Source organism: Haemaphysalis longicornis, unplaced genomic scaffold (genome assembly GCF_048455015.1).
Source record: "Haemaphysalis longicornis isolate Haplotype H1 unplaced genomic scaffold, Haemaphysalis longicornis Haplotype H1 scaffold_19, whole genome shotgun sequence".
In the NCBI taxonomy this organism is placed as follows: domain Eukaryota; kingdom Metazoa; phylum Arthropoda; class Arachnida; order Ixodida; family Ixodidae; genus Haemaphysalis; species Haemaphysalis longicornis.
The window spans coordinates 3,775,771-3,799,295 of record NW_027526288.1 but is presented as its reverse complement, the minus strand read 5'-3'; the positions used below and the strand labels follow the sequence as shown (position 1 = coordinate 3,799,295).

The 23,525-nt window shown below is 45.7% G+C and overlaps 1 protein-coding gene and 1 non-coding gene across 2 annotated transcripts; one reads left to right on the top strand and one right to left on the bottom strand.

Moving 5' to 3' along the window:
* Positions 1–471: 471 nt before the first annotated feature.
* Trnav-aac (transfer RNA valine (anticodon AAC)) lies at positions 472–544 on the bottom strand. The gene has a single exon. It is a non-coding gene; the product is annotated as a tRNA-Val (tRNA).
* A 363-nt stretch (positions 545–907) lies between these two features.
* On the top strand, positions 908–23,281 carry LOC144166782 (mitochondrial thiamine pyrophosphate carrier-like). The gene is made up of 6 exons (XM_077696271.1): positions 908–1,194; positions 1,684–1,839; positions 6,512–6,691; positions 9,845–10,028; positions 15,262–15,353; positions 20,460–23,281. Exons 1-6 carry the CDS (start codon positions 1,069–1,071, stop codon positions 20,697–20,699), a joined length of 978 nt encoding a protein of 325 aa, XP_077552397.1. The 5' UTR covers positions 908–1,068; the 3' UTR covers positions 20,700–23,281.
* The last annotated feature ends 244 nt before the right edge of the window (positions 23,282–23,525 follow it).

Here is a 23,525-nt window from a genome sequence, read left to right as displayed (position 1 = left end):
TAGCTTGACGTCACTTCTGCGTGGCAGCAGCTGTTGCCAGGGGGGCGCAGCTCGTGCCACGCGCGGGGCACGAGACTTACCCTTCTTTTTAACGTAATGACGATGCGCCTCATAATGGTAAACAATTTGCTCTTGAATCGAAAGGTCTTCAAAACACTGTATGCTACCCATTCGTTGTCTGTTTTTTTTTCCTCAGAGCTGGCGGGCTGTGCAAAAAAAGTGCTTGTTAAAATACGTGCTGCAGAGAAACTTAGCGTACATGTAATGCGGCGAAGCCACGTTTTTGCAGGGCAAGAAAGTGCTGGCAAAATGGAGAAACGAATGGCGGGTGTAAAAGTTTCGAGGGAAGCTCGCGGACCCCCTGGGGTCCACGGAACCCCATTTGAGAACCTCTGCTCCAAGTCAGGTTACATAACAAGAAGAATCCCAACGACACATTTAAAACCTCAGAAAAAAAAAAAAAAAATCACCTGTGCCTGCCAGGGATCGAACCTGGGACCTTCCGCGTGTTAGGCGGATGTGATAACCACTACACCACAAGCACTGGACAGGCGAAGTGCCAACTTTGGCAAATTATAAACAGAGTACCACCAAACATAATGATTTTAACCAAAAAGTGGTATTATAGCACGTGTTTAATGCTAATATTGCAAGCAGTGAGCAAGTAACGTCCACTTCAGCCTGCGACTTCCACATCAAAGGCTGCGTCGTCCACTCACTTTCAAGCCAAGGATAACAAACACGTTGGCTCGACTAACTATTTTTTAACGTTCTGAAAAAGCTTACCATCATTGCACTTACTGTTTTATAATCATTTATTTTTATTTAATAAATTCTTATATTTTGCTAGCTGTGCTCCGTTGCTGGGTTGGCGTCGCCGCCAGGACACCGTCGCCATGACAACGGTCATTCAACGACGCGAACTTGCCCAGCATGGCGGCCGGCACGTACGAGGTGTTCGCGTGTTCGAACGGCGCATCGCCACCGGACTGACCTTCCCGACGCGGAATCCTTTTTGGGGCGTAGCTGCACGATCGCGACCAAAGAACGCATCGATGCCCGCTTTAGATGACCGGACACGCGGGCGGAAAGGACGATCTCGGGAACGTCGATCACATGGTCGCCGGCGCGATCAGCGGATTTTTCACGCGCTTCGTTTGCCAGCCCTTCGATGTCGTCAAAATTCGATTCCAGGTGAGTTTACGGGAACGTAACGCCACGTTACAGTGTTAGAAATTCACTTGCTTTTTTTTTACCCTGCATTCCGTTGCGCACGATCTCGGATTTCAAAGCAGAGCTGTAACGGAACCGGGAACGCAGCGATCGCGATGGGTTGCACGCGCCTTGAAGGTCAAATCGAACCTTTAAAAGCCCGAGTTGGGAAAGGTAGAACGGATTTTCAATCATGTTCTCGTTATATTGTGAGATGAAAAAGCTTCTGCTTAGCCGAAGCGTCCTTTACACGAGCTCACCGCGGTGCGACGAGCGCGCAGATCGTGCGTTCCACCACATGGTCGGGCGAGTGTATGCACATCGGGGACGGACGCACGCGTTTATCTAAGGTCGTTGCGCCGGCTGATGCCGATAAGCTGTGACACATATATGACGCAACCATGCGCGCGAATTACGATGTTCTTCGACTTCGAAAACGCTTGACTCGGACGTGTGTTTTGTCGGTCGCAGCTACAGCTGGACCCGATCAAGGCGTCCCACCCGACTGCCAAGTACAAGGGGGTCTGGCGCGGTACGCTATGCATTCTTCGCGAGGAAGGCGTCGCAGCATTCTGGAAAGGCCATGTTCCCGCCCAGATGCTGTCTGTCGTCTACGGAGGAGTTCAGGTGAGCGGAGAAGTCTGTGTTTCTTCCGACTGTTTTCCCCAGCGCGCCGTGTGTCAACAAACGGCGCATCCCACTGCGTTGTTTCCGACAGCTGACCTTGGCGGCACCGTAGTGGAAGGGATGTTCCGTTCTCCTTACAGCTCCTGACAGCTCGGACGACGGTGCGTCGTTGGCGCCTTTCCTAACACGGCTGGAGACGCACCCGACGTGCAGAAGACGTGCATCTGATTATTTCTTTTCCAGCCTCTGCAGGTTTTAAAGAAGCTTTCCGTGGCGACCGTACGCGAAAACGCACTGCAGGAAAGCCAGCTGTGCGCAATTGATTTCACGAAACAATGATGATAAGCAAAGGCGTATCAAGCACCTCAAAAGAAAAAAAAAAACGCTTTCTTTGGTGGGAATCGAACTTCGGTTGCTGGCGTTCTGAAGCCCCATTTGCGCCCATTTATCCTATTTATTTACTTATGCACGAAGGTGGTGTCATTTGATACTATTCAGAGATTATTCGGCATGTTATGGCCATGCTAGTGTTAAATTGATGCAGTGGGGTGGAACCAGAGGTATCAGTACGTTCCCTATCATATTTGTTGGTAGTGGCTTTCATTGGTGGCATTCACACCTGTTGATTGGTTGTAGGGTTTTACGCACCTATGCAACGCAGGCGATGAGCCGCGGCATTGTGGAGGGCTCCGGATTAATTTTGACCACCTGGGGATCTTTAACGTGCGCCGAAATCTCGTACACTCGGGCGTTTTTGCTTTTCGCCTCCATCAGAAAAGTGACCGCCACGGCCGGGAATCGAACCCGCGTCCTCATGCTCAGCAGCACAACGCCCTAGCCACTGAGTTACCACGGAGGGTCGTTCACACCTGTAATATCGTAAGGGAGTTTAAGGATTTGCTGGTGTGACAGCCTTATTTCATCTGTTTACGTTATTATTTAGCTCATTACTCTGGTGGAACGATATTTCGAATGAAAGAAACTGGCACTTAGTCTTTATGGTCTCTTGAAGCACATGATAGTCTCTCTCAATGTTTCCACTCGTACTTTTTTATACGCAGTGTCTGAAAGGGGTCAATGCGGAAGTTTACCTGGTGTGAGACTTCTTGTGGGAAGAGTTGAAACATTGCTCACCTAAAGTCGTCTGTCGATCTGTCTAGTCTGAAACGCGTGCACTCTTACAAAACGCATGCACGCAGTAATGAAGAATAGAATACTGGATTATAGTTTTCCTAAAGTGTTGGCTTTGTATGCAGGGCTAGGCCTTGGAGGTTTGCTCGAAATTATGGATTTGCTCCCCAGCTACAGATGTTGCTGTGCTGACGGAAGTGGTAGAAAGATGGGGGTGCCTGCCTAGTGTTTGAGATATAGGCACATATTCGAGGTACTTGTGGGGCCTCAGTTGTAGCCCAGCCCCTCGTTACTGTTTGCTTTATAGCTCAGAAGTAGCTTCAGAGTCTCCTGCTCCAAATTCAGATCACCTATTTTTATTAAGTGCCTTATTGTGCGAAAAACTGTTGTTGCTGTTGTCCGAGAAAATGGTTGCTGCTGGAAAGGGCGAATAAAAACTGCACTTCAGTTCGTATTAGAATCGAACCTAGGGCTATAGAGTAGGAGCCGAGTGCGTTGCGATTGTGGTTCAGTCTGTGCGGTGCTGATGTCACATCGCCTGACAGGGGCACATGACGTCCTGTGAATAGAACAGCTGCATGCCAGCCATGGACAACACTGTTTCGGGGCGAAACGTCTGTCTGTCGAAGTAATTTGTGGCAAAAGGCAAACAAACAAAAGAAACTCGAACATAATGTCAGAGTAAAAGAAGATTTTAGTAAGTGTTGCCAGGGAAAGCCTTAATGCTCTCACCTACAAAGCGCGTAAGCAGACTTAATTGCCTCGAAGAATTTTTTTCCCTTCTTTCGGAAGGATTGACGCTGCAGACATTTTGTGGCAGCCCCCAACCGAGCTTGTGTGGGAGACACCAACCTGCAACATAAATTTTTTATGATGGAAAAAAACGAACAGCACAAACACGACAAACTAGAAAAAGAAGGGAGTTCATCGTCTTTGCGCTGTTCTTTTTTTATTTTTTTTCATCATGAACAAGTACCAACTAGCCCAATTGACCATCCTTCTGCTACAACATAAAGTGTGGCTGCAGCCATTGGGAGAACTCGCGTGCTTCACTGTCGTGATTGGCTTGTGTGGGTGACGGCTGTCGAGTTATTCATAACCAAGTGCCGTTTCCACCTGTACTACTGTCGGCACATGCCACTCATTTCATAATTTGTCAGGAGTTTGCAGCACTAGGCGGAAACAAAGCGAAAATTCACTGACCTTCCACTCTGTGAAGGAGGATGGCCAGCAGAGTTGGCCGCAACCCAATGAGTGCACAAAACAAACACGTTGCTTGTAATTTACCGTTGAGCATACTTCCTAGCTAACTAGCTGAATGAAACTTGGAAGAATTTGAGCTTTTTTTTTGTAGTGGACAGACACATGGGGCCTGTTTGTGTCCCTCTCATAGAAGCCCATCGGTATATTGACTGCAGACTGAAATTCTACAGTATCTACAACTTAACTGTGAAGTAACTAATTGTGAAAAGTAGATAAAACTGGGCGTAATGTTGGAGTCGTTGCAGTGCTCAGTTGTCATATAATTTGGGGGGGGATAGTTTCGATTGAACAAGAGTTACAGCCACTTTTTTAATCATACTCCCTGCATTGATGGCCACATATGGACGGCAGACAGGAAATCTGGAATGTTTACAGCTTCGTTCTCAGCTAACCATGATGAGTATATGAATCTCGGGTTGATGGTGGAGTCATCGGAGCGACCAGTTTCAGTCTTTTTTCTTTTTTTTTCGAGATACCTAAGTTAGATTGAGATCTTTAAAAGAGCCATGAAGAGAAAATACAACTTCGTTTAATTTGAAAGAACTAGGATTCAGTATCTCACTCAGCTCCATTGCAGCCACAAAAGATGTTTTTTAACGAAAAAAAAAAGCAAGAAGTATTTAAAAACTTTCAAATTTTGCGCCACAGTGACGTGTTATGAGCAAGAATGACGTCATACGGGCCAACAATAAAACAATTTTTAGTGCCTTAACTGCACGTTAGCATTCAAGTGATGCAGTCAAATGGAACTAGAGGCCCCATTACAGACATCCAGTCATGTGTCGTCGCAACAGGTGAGTTAGGCGGCCGCCAATCGCACAAACAAGGTTCCGTGACGTCATACAAAAGTTGCGGGAAATTGGCTAGGGGGTCGCGACTGCTTCACACGTTTTCTTTAATATATCCGTTATTTGTTCGAAGATTGCAATGATATTGGTATCATTGTTTTTGGGACTAAGCAGTCTTTCTAGTACACCCAACTTGTATTTTGTCTTCATGGCTCCTTTAAGAGCATTCACCATAAAGCTGGCTTTGTCGCAAGATTAAATTTTTTCGACTTGAGTTTTTCTGCGCACCGTGGTGATGCCCGCAGTTTTGGTAAAAACCTAGCCTGTCACAGCTCTGCTCTAAAATCCAGAGGGCAACCCTTCGTTATATGGAATCTCTCTGCTTCCCAGAATAACCCATCATGCATTTGGAACGTGCAGTGGAGGATAATGGTGTAAGGAGTAACACCATCTTTTGTATCCCTCATTCATCGCTGTAAGGTGCAGTCTGTGTCAAAATGTTCCCCCTTCTTGCTACTGCAGTATCCATAGCGTTTCTTATCAACTTGGAGAGGTGTGATGCAGGGTAGATAGAGAGGTGTTTGCTTGTACATACAGGTTGACTGCTTGGTAAGTAGGTGGCCACCAACTCAAGTAAGTTGGCGCCCTGCATTACCCAAAACATACCTGGGATACCAACTGTTTGCTCATTTTGATTTCTGTCGCCTTAAACTTTGTTCATTATTTGGTCCTACGGACGCTCCTTTGTTCTTGTTGTGTGTTTTGTGATGAGAGAGAGAGAGAGAAAACTTTATTGAGTGAACCAAAACTGGTTCATACTACAAGTCGTGTCCATCGAATGCCAGCTTTTGCTCTCGTGTATTTTTGATTTACACTTTGTCAAAATTTTCTAGGCCAGCCCTCTCGGTGACAGAGAGTTCAAAGAATACGTTTTACCGTTAGATGTATCAGAAATATTTTATGACAGTAAGAAAGAAAGCTGTTTTCCCTAGCTTCCTGGCATAAAATGGTTCAGCCTCGCTCGGGACGGAAATGAGTTGTTGGGGGCCTGCGCACTCTAGAAAGGCCTGGCCTAGAAAATTTTGACGAACACTGTACTTCACTAGAGCTAACTGTTCCTCAAAAGAGGAGGCGAGAGTCAGCCAGATACGACAGCCGCAGAGGTGTCCACAGGTCAAGTACGCTTGGAGTATTGTAAGGACATTCCAGAAGGACATGCTGCTGTTTAGGATGTCCACCGCAGTGATTAGAGGATGCTGATAAGCTTTCTGTAAATTCAACAGTATCTTCAAATTATTGTGCGTATAGTAAGCCGAAGGACTTCATCTGAGCTAGTGTTAGAGGAGTTTCCGTGGACTCGGTAGACAAGATGATGTGATCGTGAAGATTGAAATTGCTGAAATGCTCTACACTTATTCCAGTAATGATTTATCCGAAGGAAGTGCCGTGTTGCCTTTGCATTGACCGGGGTGTGGTTGCTGTGGGCGCAGTTCTCGTCGTGGGAGTACCTGACGCGGCGCCTTGAGGAGGGCCTGGGTCCTGGCCGGTGGCAGCAGTGGAACACGGGGGCCCACTTTGCGTGCGGCTTTGCCTCGGGCTGCATTGCAACGGCCGTGGCGCATCCCTTTGACGTCATCCGCACGCGGCTCGTGGCGCAGATGGAGCCCAAGGTGGGTGGGCCTGCTTCTCTCCCTCCCCAAAGCTGCTCTAGGCAGAGCTGTTCGATTCACAAAGTTGCAAAGCTCCCTAAAAAAAAAAAAAAAAACTAGCTAGGCATCACTGGCCTAACGTCGCAAACACTGATGTTAACAGCAAAGCTGCCTGGCCTTCTTCCCTAATTGCGAGGCTAAGCTTCATAGAACTAAAGCCAGCAACAGATCGATTTCCGTTCATGCGCCAACTCTTGCCTTCTTTCGGAGAGAGTGCGACTTAACCCGTTTTCCAAACATTCAAGAAATGACTGCATGCGCTCTCCAATTGGTTGACCCCTCTCCTTGGCTCCGCCCACCTGTGCTTGGTGCCCGCTCTCCCTCTCCCCACTACACTGCACAGGTGCTTGGTTGATTAATTGATTGTAGGGTTTTACATGACTACGCAACGCAGGCGATGAAGCGTGCCGTAGTGGCGGACTTTGGAGTAATTTTGACCACCTGGGGATCTTTAACGTGTGCCGAAATCTCGTACACACGGGCGTTTTTGCCTTTCGCCTCCGTCAGAAAAGCAGCCGCCGCGGCCAGGAATCAAACCCGCGTACTCGTGCTCAGCAGTGCAACGCCTTAGCCACTGAGCCACCGCAGCGGGACATGGGCTTGGTGCTTGCTCTCCCCCTTGCTATGCTATGCCCTCTCCACATCGCTGCGCCCGCATTACCCCACCTCGTCCCAAGAAAGCCTCAACCAAGAACAGCTTCCCTGTTAAAAGTGGTTGTTGGTGTGCCCTGCCTTGGCGTTTTGTAGTAGCCTGCCATCTGTCAAGAGAAAGTTGAAGTAATAATCAGCTGCTCACAGCTGTTTCTGTCTAGCCATAGTAGAAATGCAGTGAAGGCATTGGGGAACATTTGTCATTCAGTCTATCCTTACTTGAAAAGCAAGTATTGTTGCACAAGTGGTGGGGTTAAAGGCAGTGGCCGAGGCGTTGTGCTACTGAGCGCAAGGACACAGGTTCGTATGGTCGTGGTGGCCGCTTTTCTGATCAAGGCAAGAAGCAAAAACACTGGTGTGCATGTTGAGAGATCCCCAGGGGGTCAAATTAACCTGGAGCCCTCCCGTATGGCATGCCTCGTAGTCCAAGAGCAGCTCTGGCACGTAAACCCCATAATTTGGAGTTTTTTTTATGAATGTTCAGCAAAGTTCAGTTTTCATAACCTTGATGCCACGATGGCACGCCTGGTTAGAAGGGGGGTTGTATGCGCACGGGGCTGACATTCTAAAACACTTTCATTTCACTAGCGGTGTATATTATCAAGGCAGTGTCGTTGCACGTTTTCATGTGATTCAATTTTTCCTAATCATTCAGCAGAGTGGCTGTGAACGCAGGAATAAAAAGACTGCTGCTGCTTTTTTTTTTTTTTCTTTTTTTGCCATGGAATGTTGAGTGCCTGACCAGAAGGGAATATTTGTCCTTGTTGTCCAAGTCATGGCGACCTGCTTCTCACTTTCGGAGATGACCCACTCCTGGTAAAAGTCATGATGGAGACACAAGGACAGGGAGAGAGAGAGAGAGAGAGCACCTATTTTTAGTCCACTCTTTGTGGGAAAAAGAGTTCAGATCAAGGTGTCCTTGACAGACAGGCCAATCCTCATGATTGGGAAGATGAGCACTGAACGGTAAAAGACAACGATGAGGAACGTTAATGGCAATACAGAGATTGTGCTGTAACAGTTCCGTACTTTTCTCGACACTGTAACCAGCACCGTCCAGTCCCCCTACTCCCCCTTTTCTGTGGCAGCACTTGCTGCGAAATCATTTACAGAGACTGCCATCTGTGTTTTCTGCTTTGTAGGTAAAGCCTGTCTGTGGGCCAAACAAAAGACACCTGTGCTTACAACTCGCTGAGTTTTGCGTGGTCTTCTGTGACAGTTATTGTTGTGCTTTCCAAAAACCTCGCATCTTTTCTGCACTAGAAGGTGTAGATTGCTGAAGCAAGGAGAACACTGCACTTGTACGGTGCCAAGGCTTAGCTGAGAAGAGCAAGGCGGTGTCTGTAGCTACGGAAGAGTGAACAGGGTGGCAAGCATCCACGGTGGTGTGTCCGCTGCATTGCTGGGTTGCACATGTGCCTGTGTGGGACTATTGTGCGATGTGTGACGGTGCGGGTGTTGGATCGCTGTTTTTACAGGGTGTAGTTGTTCAAGTGCGACCCACATGGCAACTTGCTTAGCGTGAAATGCAAAAATGTGGGGTTAATTTCTCTTTCAAAGTTATCAGACTAAACATGCACGAACAAATGCACTAACTCCATTTTCCACTGCTTACGCTTACGCTTATGCAGATTCAGCTGCTCTGAGTAGTGCAGAATGCCTTATGATAGTAATAGTGGGGGTGCTCTGGTGCATGTACTTGCGCACATATGAAAAAAATGTTTGCCTCAGTGACGGGTGTCGTTTTTCTATGGTTAAAGAACATCCTTTTTTTTTTATTAGAGTTCTATTAATAGTCAGATTCTTTGGAATTATTGCACCAAGAGACAGTGCATTGTATCTTATTTGCGAACAAGAGCAGCTGACAGTCGTTAAATTTGCCACTTCGTCCAAGGTAGTTTGGGCACCGTGTGTGGCTTGTGCTATTCAATTCTGCTTCAGTTCCCGAACACTTTAATAAAAACAACCTCTAATTACTGGATTTTATTTACATCTGGCCTAAATGATTAAGAAATTTCTGGCAAAGGAGTAACATTGCTTCACCATCACATTTGCACTTGCTAAACAGCTTCCTCCACTAATACCAATAGCACAGAGCTAAATGGTGAGTGGGCGCACAATCCTGTTCCTTGTAAAAAGTAGCCTGCCACTGAGCTTTGTAGAGGGTAAAAGTGTGGTTTTACGTCTTGTAACACACAGTGGCTGAGGGGTAGACAGTGCATCACGTCATGTGTCATGTCATGTCAATGCATCAATGGAGCAATGCGTCACTTTGATGTTGTGCATGTTTGGATGCACACATTGGGCGTCATGGCATTCCATGTACTCTCCAATGCCTCGGGAAGAGGATTCAACCCCTACTGTCGTCTTCCCGAGGAGGTCTCTCCCCCTCCTCCTCCTCCTCCCAGCCAGCGAGAGAGAGAGAGAGAGAGTGAGCGCCCCCTCTTCTCCTGCGCTGTGCAGACGTACCCCTCGCTGGGGCAGGCGGTGGTGTGCATGTGGCGGCAGGAGGGCGGGCGGGCCTTCTACCGCGGCCTGCTGCCCACCCTGCTGCAGATTGGGCCCTTGTCCGGCTTCCAGTTTGCCTTCTACCACGGCTTCCTCCACCTCTGGGAGATGACGCTCCACCCCGAGAGCCACGTCACCGGTGAGAAGAGGGTCTCTGCTCTGCAGAGCAGGCTTGTCACCATGTTGGCCTCACAGATGTCGCAGTGCGCGTCAAAACCATGTTCAGTGGAACCCCATTGATACGTCCCCGGGTTTTACAACAACCCACGTTTTACGACTGACTAGTTGAGTCCTGGAAAAGTCCCCGTAGAAGCAATACATTCAAAACCTCGGTTATCCGTCGTGATTTCATGCCTGACTGCATTGTCCGACAACCCGCAAATCAACAGGTGGATGAAATGAAAGTGCTGTGGGTCCATTCTCTGACCTTGAGCCAGCTCAACTGGTTCTCTCTGACATATCTGACATAGCTTTCTTCTCTGCCTTATCTTTCCTATCTCTCCCCTCTAGTAGCTGCCTGTTCCTCTGCACAATTGCTTTCCCCCTCTCCTTGCTCACACCTCTTTTTGTTTTGTTGCACAGCGGTCGCCGGTGCAGTGTGCAAGTGTTCATTTCTTCCACTCAACAGCGAACCGTCAAAGAGGTTACACTGGCAGGCTTAGGCTTCCACATGTGCTCATTGTGATCGTGACCGCGATTCCCGCACTGGCGGGCGGGAATCGCGGCAATGAACTGCGGTACAAGGTTTTGTTTTCATACTGCATGATTGGTACCTGCACTGCATTATTCTTTTCACATTGACGTTTTTTTAGTGATTCGGGTTTCCGAGCCCTTCAGAGCGTTAGCTTGTAGCTTACGTTCAACTTTTTTCCAATTCCGTCGTTTGAAACTGTATTTATGGGCGTAATTGTTGTTCGGATTTCACGACTCCCTCATCTAACAATGCTTTTTCATGGTCCAAAGAAAGTCGTATAATCAGGGGTTCTACTGTAATGAGCTGTCAGAAAGGATACCCACGTGAACGGTATAGCCCCTCTCACCTCTCCTATTGCACTCGGAACCGTAGCTTTTTTTTGAGTGCTAGTATCCCCTTCCAGACAGCTGCCACTGCTGCCTGGTCACATTTCTACCGTTACCAGAAAACTATTTTTTGCATTCAGTCCTTCTTGTTGTCCCATTTCGTGTTGCTTTGTACTCACAAGCAACACACACATGGACTCGATACTACTGCTTATACATGTCCTTTCAAGGTCCTAAAACATGGCAATGCTTCAGCAGAGCACAACCACAAGTTTTGAATACGATGTGAGCTTTTGCAGTGTGCAAAGGCATGGTCACTGAGTGAACAGTGGAAAATCTGGCAAGAAGGCCATCCTGGTACTTCTGCTTTTGTGGCTCAAGGAAGAAAAGGAGAATGAGAGTTGGTTGGTGATTGGCAAGAAAATGAAACAGTGAAAGTTTGAGTGGCTTGTCCTAATTTCTATGATATTTACAGGGCAGATTTGTGTGTATGCTAATGACAGTTGCATGGAGTTTTTAACCTAGCTTGGTCATGATGGCACTTTTGAATGCTTGAGTATGAATGGCACTGGGTGAATAAGCAAAGCTACTCCTTCGAAATTAACTTAAGATTGGCGACTGTTATTCAGTATATTGTCTTTGCAAAGCTCACAGCATGCAGCTGTTTTCCTGTTCTTACTTTGTTTTTCTCATGAAGGTACCATAGAAAATATAAATACTGGCATGGTTTTTTTAAATTTGGAAGCATTCTTTATACAATACCTAGCAAAATCTTCATGTAACGGTTAAGTGTAACACCTTGTATCTGCACCACAATGCAGAATTGGAGAAGTAGAAAAAATTAATCATTATAATAGTGCCAATGTAGATGGTTGGTAGCGTTGCAATCAACTAGAAACAGTTGAACAGAAAAATTAGGTCAGCAGAAAGAACCATTCTCGTCAAGTCAACCTAGAAGCTTATTTTTCTGCACTGCATGCGTGCGTGCACAAAGAGAAGCCTGCTTAGGGGCTGCTGAGCATGAAAAAAAATTAAGAATGACTGATTGGTGGACGTGATAATAATGTAACAATAATACGTGGTCGATGGCTGTAAATAAAGTATTGGTGACGTTGCCTCGTCGAGGCCTTAACAAAAATAACAAAATGAAAGGGGAAAAATATTTGATAAGATGGGTTTGTAGCAGTCGGATTCAGTGATACGTGTTCCTGCAGTGCCACCAAGAAACTGCAGTGTTGCTGGAACAGAAGTGCTGTAAGAATGCTTACCCATTAGTAGGCCATTCTCAAAGTGTATACAATTTTTGTTTTGTTATATCTTTCACCCTTCATTTCATACATCTCAAAGGCCAACTGCACTGAAATTTTCGACAACGTAAAAAGCATGTTACCTAATATAGTACACATAAAAAGGGTGCGCAATGCAAAATGCTGCGTTTCAAACATCAACGCGCGCAACGCAAACAGCTCGCGAAATAGGCGTTTTCAGAACCGAAACTGAATAGAAAAGGCGGCCATTACTGGCGCCCGGACGTGACGTACCGTATTTACTCGCGTAATCCTCGTACTCGCGTAATCCTCGCACCCCTAATGGGAGCCACCAAAACTTGGATTTTTTGGTTCCTCGCATAATCCTCGCACCCCCAACTTTGCAGCGGCGAAAGTTGCCTGCTCGCGAAACCCGCATGGTGCACGCGCTCTCCAACGCGCACCCTTCCCCGCCGCCTCTCCGTTCGGCGAAGAGCGCTGTGTATCCAAGGCCATCCAGGCGCCCTAACAACCGGCATGGCTACTCCCTAACAGGCGCCCTAACACGCTACTCACACTGTCCTTGAGCCGGTTTCGCGCATGTTTCGCGTGCGCGCAACTAGTTGAGCGGCAGCAGTCAGTGAGTCACTTGCGTCACTGGTGGATAGCTCGGTGCCATTTTGAGAACTTTTTGATCTCTTTGTTTTGTGCTTGGTGCCGCTTCGCCATGGGGAGGAACGCCAGCTACACTGCCGCTTTCAAATTGAAAGCGAAAGAGTACGCGATCGAACATGACAACCGTGCCGCAGGCAGGCACTTCGGCGTCACCGACTTGAACGTGCGTTATTGGAGTAGCGCACGCACATACGACGAGATAGGGCGCGCGCCAGAAAGCAAAGGCGGCAATTTCATGATCGCTGATCGACGGGATACTGTTTACGTTGTAAATAATAAAATAAAAAGAAATAGCTGCTGTTGGCAACACTGAGCTTACATATACAAAAAACGACCGCTACATTTAGCGGGATTGGCATAAGGCAAATTAGCAACACTGTGCACCGGATTTTTTTTCCCCGCGTAATTCTCGCTCCCCTAACTTTGCATTGACTTTTCAAAAAAAAAGTGCGAGGATTATGCGAGTAAATGTGGTACGTGATGGAACGGAAGCGGCTGCGCCAGCACCGGCGGCCGCTCAGAGCCGCCTTCAAATGCACATGGTAGCGTCGCGTTTCACACTGTTATTTCCGCAGAACAACTCCCACTAACGCTTGCTCAGGATAATGGAGTTAGGCGCGATTCCGACATCGCGTTGCTATCAATCGAGATGAAGTAGACCATCCCACAGTAATTTTTTTCTATCAGAATAAGTGTCAGAGTAGCAATTCTTGGCATTGCGAGTAAAAAAAGCAGAACCTGATTTACGAAGTACTTGCTCGTACAATATCGAAAAGTAACTTTTGTTAGGCAGCGCCTCGGCTATCACGTTGCTCAGTTTGAAGGGAAAGAACTGCACCCTGGCGGAAATCAATTGCTGTTGTTTTAGTATACATTACGTACAAACAGCTTCGTGAATATCGGCCCAGTATTTTTTGCCTTGCTGCACATCAAGAATCGCATTATAAAAGTGGTCTGAAACTATAAGCCAGCTTCCACAGCTAAATGACGCACTAAAACACGAAAAAGTTTCCTATCTAACGCCGTTTTCTACTTTCACCAGAGGCATGTGCTGTTCAAAACATTTTACTTTCAAGTAAACTAAATCTAACGCTCTACCAAAATAAATACTTCACTTCAGAATTGAACAAAAATCTAGTCTATTGTTTAGGAGAGGAGCAGTTTTGTTAGCTTTCGCACTTCGTGACGATGACAGCTGATATTTGTGTGGATGTATCTGTTACCACGAGCAAGGCTTATTTTGGTTCGCTTAGCGAGTGAGGCAAAAGTCGCGCAAATGTTTATACCCGCGTGTACAACAACACTAGTTAGGTCGTCAAAATTTTGGAGAGGTCTAAAGGATGGAGGTGGTGTTGGGCCAGCCCAAATAAGGCGAATATTGGACGTGGAAATGCAAGTGGTCAAAAATTTATAAAATCCTTTTTTCTGTGGTAGATGCCATAGGAATGACAAATGTAAGGCAAGTGCTCGTTTCGCGGTATTTTTTTCTTTGAGTAAAAATATTTTCAAGTAAAAAAAAGTTTTGCTAACTACAAAACGTTCGCAAGCGCGTGAATAGTTTGTAGGCTTATATCTATTTTATTGCATTTAAAAGAAAATGGCGGATATTGCTACCTATGCGGTTAGTTTTAAACGTGATGACGACGGCGGCACAGCGCGCTGGTGTAGTTGAGAAAACCTGGGCGATCGCATCCCTGAGCCCGGCGGAGCGCCCTGCAATTAGCCGGAGAAGCGCGAGCTTCATGGGACAGGTTCCCCAACCTCCGTCACAGGCCGCTCAGAACTTGTTTCGGCGACTCTCCGCCAGGCGCAAACATCGTCTGCTCGGAGGTACTTTGAACGGCGGTACCTGGCGTGCTCTGTGATTACAAAGCTTAGGATTTCGCCATGGTGATTTTAAGAGCCTAGACTACTTATTTGGATCAAATTTGGACAAAGAAAAATTTGAGTGCAGGTGGCATTTAAGTGCACATTACGTAATACAGAGATGGTAGTCCTTCTAACACAGTATAGAGCTAAGACAGTTAAGGGAAATTGCTTCTAGCTGACCTAAAAAAACTTTTTTTGAGCTCCTAATGAATCAGTTTTCTGTTGGGAGACTAGATGCAACTGAAGATACTTGAACGAAGTCCGCTGGAAGATAAAACTTGCGCAGGCTTCTCCCTTGCACTTTGTTGAACATAGTCCGTACTCCTCCTTTCTCACAGTACAGGTTCGCGCCATCTTGGAATGAGTCCATCTTGGAATCTGAATTTATGGTGGGTTTCTCCCCACTGAAGAAATTGGTCTTTTTTTTTTTTTTGTAGGGCAGCAAAGTTGAATAACTGAGCTTTAGTGCGACCTGTGTCTTTCATCACTAAACTGGAGGCCAGTTTGGTTATCACTGAATTTGACCCTGTCCTCTGCCTCTTTCTTTTCTGCCTTGGCCAGGGTTAAGCCAGAGCGCGGCGTGCGGTGCCCTGGCGGGTTTTGTGTCCAAGACGCTGGTCTACCCTCTGGACCTGATCAAGAAGAGGCTTCAGGTGGGTGCTTGCGGTAATTCACTTGCTTGTCCATTCGGCAATAATAGGGGTTGACCTGAATGCGGCGTTCTAGCTGGAGGGATTGGAGGGTGCAAGAGAAACAGCTGTGATATGTTCTTTGTTGTTGTAAAAGCCTTAAAGGGGCCATGAAGACAAAATAAAGCTTTGTTCAGTCGGAAATAACTGGCCTTTGGGAACTCGCTGAGCTCCACTCCAGCCATGAAAGGTCTTTTTCTAAGTGAGAAAATGCAAGAAATGCTGCATAACCTTCGAATTCCGTGCTACCGTGACGTAGTTATGAACAGGAGTGATGCAGTAGAGGCCAGCAGTAAAAGCACAGTTATTGGTGTGTTAACTGCACGTTAGTGTTCAAGCGATGTGATCAAATGGAGTTATAGAGGCCCCACGACGACTTCCCAGTCGCGTTTCATTTCTTTTCATTTTATTTTACTCAAGGGTCCCTAACAGAATGGAAATTACATGAGGGGTGGGCGCTTAAGAGATTGGCAAAGGAAAAATATGCTGTGCAGCACAATAAAACAATAAAAATGGTAGGATATAGCGGAAGCGGAAGAGAAAAAAAGATAAGAAAAAGGGAGGGGTGAACAGGTACAGTTGTTTGAGGATGGTGGAAAAATTCATTTTGCGGGTGCAAAAGATACTGCTTCAGGGGTACAAAACAGTGTCAAGTACAGGGTTCGTACAGGGGCTTGAAAACTTTGAAAACCCTTGAAATTGAAAGTTGAGTTTTCAAGGGCCTTGAAAGCCTGGAATTTTTTTCCTTCTCCTTGAAAACCCTTGATTTCTTTGGGCGACACAGAGGAGACACGATTACGTGTTTTCGTGGCTTATATCAGTGTGGCCTTCCACCCTCCCCATCCAAAACATGTTTTTTGCAATTTAAAGCCAGCCTGGGGGTTCAGTAGTGTTGCTTTATACCGCTTTTACAATTTAAAGTGAGCTTGGAAGCACAGCCGTGCTACTTTATACAATATAGATTGTACGGAACGAAATCCCTGCATCAAACAATGCAGAAATCAGCATAGGTCCCCTTCCAATTTTCTATACTGCTTTCTGCATTGCCTTATCCTGTTATTCATTTTACATATTTTCCTGCTGCTGTGCCCCGTTATAGCGGTGCCCCACATTTTTTGGGGTGACACTCCAGGGTGAAATAAAATGAGCACAGATAAGCAAAACTCTGAAGGTGAGTCCTTGAATATCCTTGAATTTTTGTCCCTGAATCCTGTACGAACCCTGCAAGTACAAATAATTGAAAATATACACGCCGTATGAAGAAGATAACATTAGGAACCATTATACTAGGAATAGTGTGGTCTGTCGCAACAACAACGAAAAAAAAAAGATTAAGTACGTCCAAGAGCTTTCTTGCAATTCAACGATGGTTCAACGATGGTTGTCAGTGATTTTTTTAAGGTTTTTGCATCCTTAAATTAATGCTAACGGTGGTGTCTTGTAGGGCGTTCCATTCCTTAGCAGTCCGAATAGTGAGTGATTCTGCTTATGTGGTAGTTTTGGGGCGAGGGTAATATCATAGAAATGGTGGCGTGGGTATGCGTGATAGAATTTGTGGAATAATGTGAGTTGTGTAGCTTTTCAGCAGTGGCTGAGAGGAATGAGTGCAGCACATTTCTTTAAGTCTGTTACACTGGTGCCTTGATGGCGGCTAGGGTTGGCCAGCAATTTGACTGACAAGGTTTTATGGCATCATAAATAATGCGCCGGAAAGTGTTGTAGGAGTTACCACTTCTTCACCTATTTTCTCTAACATCTAGGTTGTTTGTTTGAAGTGTGCGATAAAATTGGCATCCCTGTTATTAGTACAAAACAGTTCCTTTAATGAACCAAAGTGGCATTTTGAACCAAATGAACCAAAGTGGCGTTTTGTCTTCATTGCCCCTTTAAGTGTCTCATTGCGTGAAAAACAAACCTTGCTCTTGTTGTACAGTACATAAAATAGTCGCCAGTGTAAAGGGTAAAGAAAAACACATTTTTCTTTGTATGGGGATTCAGCCCAAGTGTTCCGAGAAGAATGCGAGTTCATATTGGCAGAAAAAGAGCTTGCCTAGTGCATGTGGCGCTGACATCATACAGTCAAACCCATTTATAACGAAGCCAAACATAGTAAATTATGCTATATATTGAACAAAAGCAAGTCGGTAATGAAAATACATGTGGTACATGTTCCTTGTAACGAAGTTCCCATCTGATATACAGTCTACGCTCGTTACAGCGGATTCGGCAGCAACGAACTTTCGGTTACAACAGACCATTTCTGTTGGCTTGTCTGGTCCCCATGCATTTTAAATGGAGTCCACTCCGCTCACAACAGACCCGGCTAGAGCAGACTGTCGGCTACAAGAGACTAAATTTTAGGCGAAAATTGTTTCGACTCAATGTTTATAGCGGACTTCCGCAGGGCCGGCACCCGATATGCTTTTTCTTCACTTAGTTTGGCAAAAAAAACTGTTATGTCTGGCAACGTTGCTAGCAGCCGGGTCGTTGGCGCAGCTAAGCCAAGCCAGTGCCAGTGGCTTTTTTTTTGTGCGACCAGCGGCATGAGCGGCAGTGTAGCTGATTTCACTGTCGGATAAATTAAGCGTAATTAACGCTGTCGAACATGGGCAAAACCAGGCCGACATCGCCAGAAGTACAGGCCTGTCTAAGCAGACGGTTTGCTCAACCGTCAAGAATAAGGTCGCTGCCGGTAAACGCGACTCCGGTGAGATTTTTTATTTATTTATTTATTTATTTAAGAAATACTGCGGATGGTTTTTCACCATCCCAGCAGGAGAGGGTTACGTAAGGTTCTTAACACAGAGGTCAAAACTAGAAGAAGTCGGAGCGTGCACGCAGTCGGAAGGCAGTGAATTCCAGTCTTCAACAGTTCGTACAAAAAAGGAGTACTTGAACGTGTTATTTTTAGGAGCATATGGTCTTAGTTTTTGAATGATTAAACCTTGCTGAGCGCTGGGGAGGGGGCTGAATATACCATTCTTTATTTAAACCGGATTCGTTGTTGCATAGTTTATAAAAGAAGGTTAACCTTGCAATTCTTCGCCTACATTCGAGTGGTTCCAGCCCACATTTAACATTTCAGAAACGGAGGAGAGGCGCCTAAAATCTGAAAAAAAAACCACCGTGCGCTTAGCCGCTAAATCCTTTCCACTTTATCTGGGTCCCACGCAAGGGATGCGTATTCCAGCACTGGTCGAACTAGGGTTTTATAGGCTGCAAGTTTCACTTTCTAATCGCATGATCCCAACTTCCTTCTTAACGGGGGGACACTGCTCTTAAAAAACCTTTTTTAATTTTTAAGTAAACTCTGTGAAACATGTCAGTCTTGCTGCTTTTCCTCCACTGATTTCAAATATGGCATTATTTTCTTTGTTGGTCAATTAGGTCTCAAGATAATTAAAGGTAATTAACCATTTTTGGAGGAACAATAGACAAAAGTGTGTTGGTAAGAAAACTGTAATCTTTACATTTTCCAACACTGTGAACCTTGGTGAGTGCAATAAGACAATCAGTTTTTTGATGCATCGCTTGGAACTAATTTTACAGCTCATTAAACCTTGGTGGCAACACTGGCAAGGAGCCATTTTGAGTGCCAACTTCAAACACTGAAGTTTAATGAGCTGTAAAATTAGTTCCAAGCGATGCATAAAAAAACTGATTGTCTTATTGCACTCACCAGGGTTCATAGTGTTGGAAAATGTAAAGATTACAGTTTTCTGACTAACACAGTTTTGTCTATTGTTCCTTCAAAAATGGTTAATTACCTCTAAATCAGTGGAGGAAAATCAGCAAGACTGACAAGTTTCACAGAGTTTACTCAAAAATTAAAAGAAATAGTTTTAAGAGGAGTGTCCCCCCCTTCTTAAGAAGCATAGCTTCTTGTATGCCTTGGCGCAAACGTTGTCGATGTGAGCGTCCCAGCTAAGTTTTGTGTTAATAGTCAATTCCAAATATTTCACGCCATTCACAAATTCAATACTTTGGTCACGGACATGGTATTTATATTCAAGAGGGGTTTTCTTGTGTGTTACTGTAAGAGCGCAAGTTTTTGAGTAGTTGATAACCATCTGCCACCTCTCACACCAGTCAGCAATTTTACACAAGTTTTCGTTAAGCAATGATTGATGCAAGGGGCTACTGACAGTTGTATAAATAATACAGTCATCTGCAAACATTTTCACAGTCACTCCCACGTCAATATCGTCACAAATATCATTTACATAGATCAAGAACAAGAGTGGTCCTAAGACCAACCCTGGGGGCACTCCTGACAATACATCAAGGTTTTGTGATTGGCAGCCGCTAGTTTCTAGGATATTTGATGGGCGTTCTCGTAAGCGGCACGTATGACGTTTTACAGTGAAAATTTCGCCCACGTTATCCGCTTTTTTTCTCGCATGCCCCTCTCGCTTGCCCCTCGAATTGTGTTTCAGCGAGCGGTTAGAAGCGGTCGCTGGAGTTACGGCATCGCGTGGGTGGGCGCCCCGGCTGCGTCAGCGCGCCTGTGGCTTGCGGGGCGCGTTTTTGCGGGAAGAAAACGCTCCATGCGGTTCACACTGATGCCCGCGTAGACGATTAATAAGCACCGATAGAAACAGAAACAGTGCGCCGGCCGTGTATGCGTACCACGTTTTCTTTTTCAGGAAATGCTTCACGGGATGAACTCTTCATTATAACCGAGAATTTCAATGTAATGAAGTAAATTACGAATTTTACCGACTTTGTTACATCGAGGTTTAACTGTATCATCCGCCGGGCCGCACAGGTCCATTCGTAAGAGCCGAAATTTTTCCTATTGCAAACAAGGCAATTTCGCCAGGACTTATAAGAAATTCATATCCCGAAATTCGTATCACGCAGAATCGTATCATCGATATTCCACTGTACTTGGCAGGGGCGCCAGTCGACTATCGTCTTTCGACGACATTTGCAACGAAAGGATCAGATATGTGATCATTTTTTTTTGTTTTTGGTAACGCTGGGCAGCGGAACCAAAAGCTCAAACAGCTTGGCTGTTAAAAATGGGGTGCCTTTGCTGAATCGAAAATCTCCCGTCCCGTTTCACAGGTGCAGGGTTTCACGGCGGAGGGCGTGCGCTTTGGGCGCTACACGGGCTTTCTGCACTGCATCCGCTGCATCCTCCTCCAGGAAGGCGTGCAGGGCTACTTCAAGGGCTACCTTCCCAGCGCCCTGAAGGCTATGGCCACCACTTCGTGCTACTTCGCCTCGTACGAGGCCGCCTGCGAGATGATCCGCCTCCGACACGCCGCCCGCGAAGACCCTTCTGCGCCTTACAAGCCTGGCTGATTGCGCCCTCCCGTCTTACCTGGTTGCACCCCCCTCTCTCTCTTTTTTCCTTGGTTCTTTGTTTTCCCCCCGTTTTTCTTACGTTTGTAAAAGGATCGCGTAGAGTTTGCGGACGTTGTTATCGCTGCGGTACGATACAATTGCTGTACAAAATGTATAGAGTGGTATCTGTAGCATTGAAGTCAGTGCGTTTTCTTTTGTTTTTTCTTCCTCTGTTCTTCGTTATTGTTTCTAGATCGATGCAGTTTTTTTTTTTTTTTCTCTTGTTCCGTGTTACTCGTTTCTATTAGTTGTGGGCAAGCCTTAGCTATTGGTTGTTACGGTGGGCAATGAATTTGAGTTAACGCAACGGTGTAGTGGTCACTTGTTCAGCGCCGTCGAGCCTGGCCTTTGTCAAGAATACAACATATTTATTCCACTTTTGTGTGTGTGTGAGGAATTCTAGGTCGCAAGGTGCGGAACGTCACATGGCTGTGATCGCTGGGGTGTGCAGTGGCGTGAGCTAATAGCCCTTGCAATAAAGATATGAATGGTGGTATAAAAAAGAATAAGGATGTGCCAAGACTGCACACGCTAGACAGACGAACAGGCATGGAAAAACTTCACGTCGCTCTCGAAAACTAGAAGTTAAAAAATGGAAACGTTACTCTGCCTAAAGGGTGTTCCCAACTATTCAACGCAATTGTCTGAATTCTCGGGGGTTCATTTTAAGTCACTCCAATTTTTGTAAAGTGCTAGATACCATTAAAAAGCGAGATGTTGCATGTACCCAGGTAAGCAAGGTTAAGAACGAGATTTTTCAGAAGTTCTTCAGTAATTATATTTTACCAAGTTTAATAGTACTTTGACCAATTACTGACCAAGTTTTGCGGAACACATGCATTGCTGTGTTGCGCAACGTCTGTGTAACGTTTGTGAACTCCACACGATTCGTTTTCTTTTAATTTTCGGTTGCACAGTGTCCAGGAGTTGCTTTGATTCGAAATCAAGGTTGTGAGCAGCATCTTTCTTCTATTAATTTTTTTCATAATGTTTCTACGATGCAAACCTAATCTGGCAAAAAATGTGGCAATAAAACGCTTGCAAAGTCTGGGTGCATAAAATCATCAGCTCCCTTTGTAACTGCAGTTGTGTGTAAACTTTGTTCAGGCCTCTATGCAATATTAAGTTTACAATGAAACTTTTGTTGTTTAAATATTTCAAGTGGCGGGTGATATGTTGCGGTATGTGTTTATTACAGTGCGCGACAATCCGCATTTGCAGCCAAGGCCAAACCAATGCTGTCCAAGGCCATGCATTTAGGCATTTCTGTTGTAGCTCTTTTAGTTAGCAATAGCTTCACTTAGTGCCTTGCAAGGTTGGTTTTTTTTTTTTTTTTTTTTTTTTTTTTCCTCCTCGAATATCTCGAAGCCAGTGGCACTTTTTTTGCCCCCAGCATTTCACCTGGGTAGCTGTGCTGAAATACAATCTTCCGGGGGTGTACAGATCAGTGGTAGCCACATTATAATTCTTTTTCTGTTTGCACACAGCCAACAATTCACAAAAGTGTAAATGTTAAGCAGATAGTGCTGCAGTCGATTCCACACAGCAGGCCCAAGCTGTTGAAGACGTGTTGTTTCTCTATACAGTGAAACCTCGATATATCGAACAGCGCGGTGCCCGCAAAATAGTTCGATATAACCAGAATTCGATATATAAAAGCACGTAAAAAAACGCGTCATAAACTGGTACAAATCAATAAATGAACGAATTGTGCAGTAAATACTCACTTGGTGCTTCAAAGTATATATTCTTTTGGCTTAAAGTACTGCAGTAGGGTATACACGCGTGTTATACACGGCTTCCTCAACGTAGTCCAAACGTTCCACGAGCGACAGGCCGGTGCATTCTATAGCACTGCAGTAGCGGTGCGGTAGGGACAAAACCGTTGAAGCCTCGGTCGAAGTAGGGAGCGGGGCACTATCAGCGCTTGCGGGTAGAACCTCGGCAGCGCCTTCGTTTGTGCGCTCAGTAGTAACCTCCGCTAGGATCTCCACATCCGTCAACTCCGCCGTCGTTCCAGTGCTGTCGTCACCGCCAACAATCTCATCAATGTACATGCTTCGTCACTCGGCACCAACAAAGTGCTCCAGGTGGCCCCAGGTTTCTTCAAGCTTGCATTCTTCTTTTGCACCGTCTAATTCTGCTTCGGTGCAACCGATGCGCATCAGTCGGGAGCTCCCATCGCGCCACCGCTATCCTCGAGGGTACTGCGGGATAGCTCGCCGCCTGTTAACAGAGCGCGAGCGGTCTGGGCAGTCTGGGGTGGCGGAGTTCGATATACCCATATTATGTCAGTCTCAGTTCGAAATAAAAAATTAAAAATGCGTGTAATTTTCCTCGCGATATAGAAAGTGTTCGATATAGGCAATAATTCGATATACCCGTGTTCGATATATCGAGGTTTGACTGTAGCACCGTGTATAGCTTTGCTAAGATACTTTCCACGTCAAGGCGTTGTACTTCTTCCCTGTACAGAATCTAGTCGAGTGCATTCATCTTCTGTACATATGGCGGAATAAACTTGGATTTAGAAATTGCAACTGTCGTATGCATAAATAGGGTAAGCCCATCACCGTTCGTCATGTTTTATGCTCTTAGGATTGCCTAGAAGGAGGAATTATTGCAAATTTTTGTTTGCATGACATTTGTTTGGGCTTACCTGGTCATGATACGTCGTCACGAGTTTCATTTGGGAACAGATATTTCGTATAAAGCTCTGTAGGCCCTTTCGGTCAGAAAGTACTAACTTTGCAACGAGATGGAAGCAACTGTTGTGCACATAAT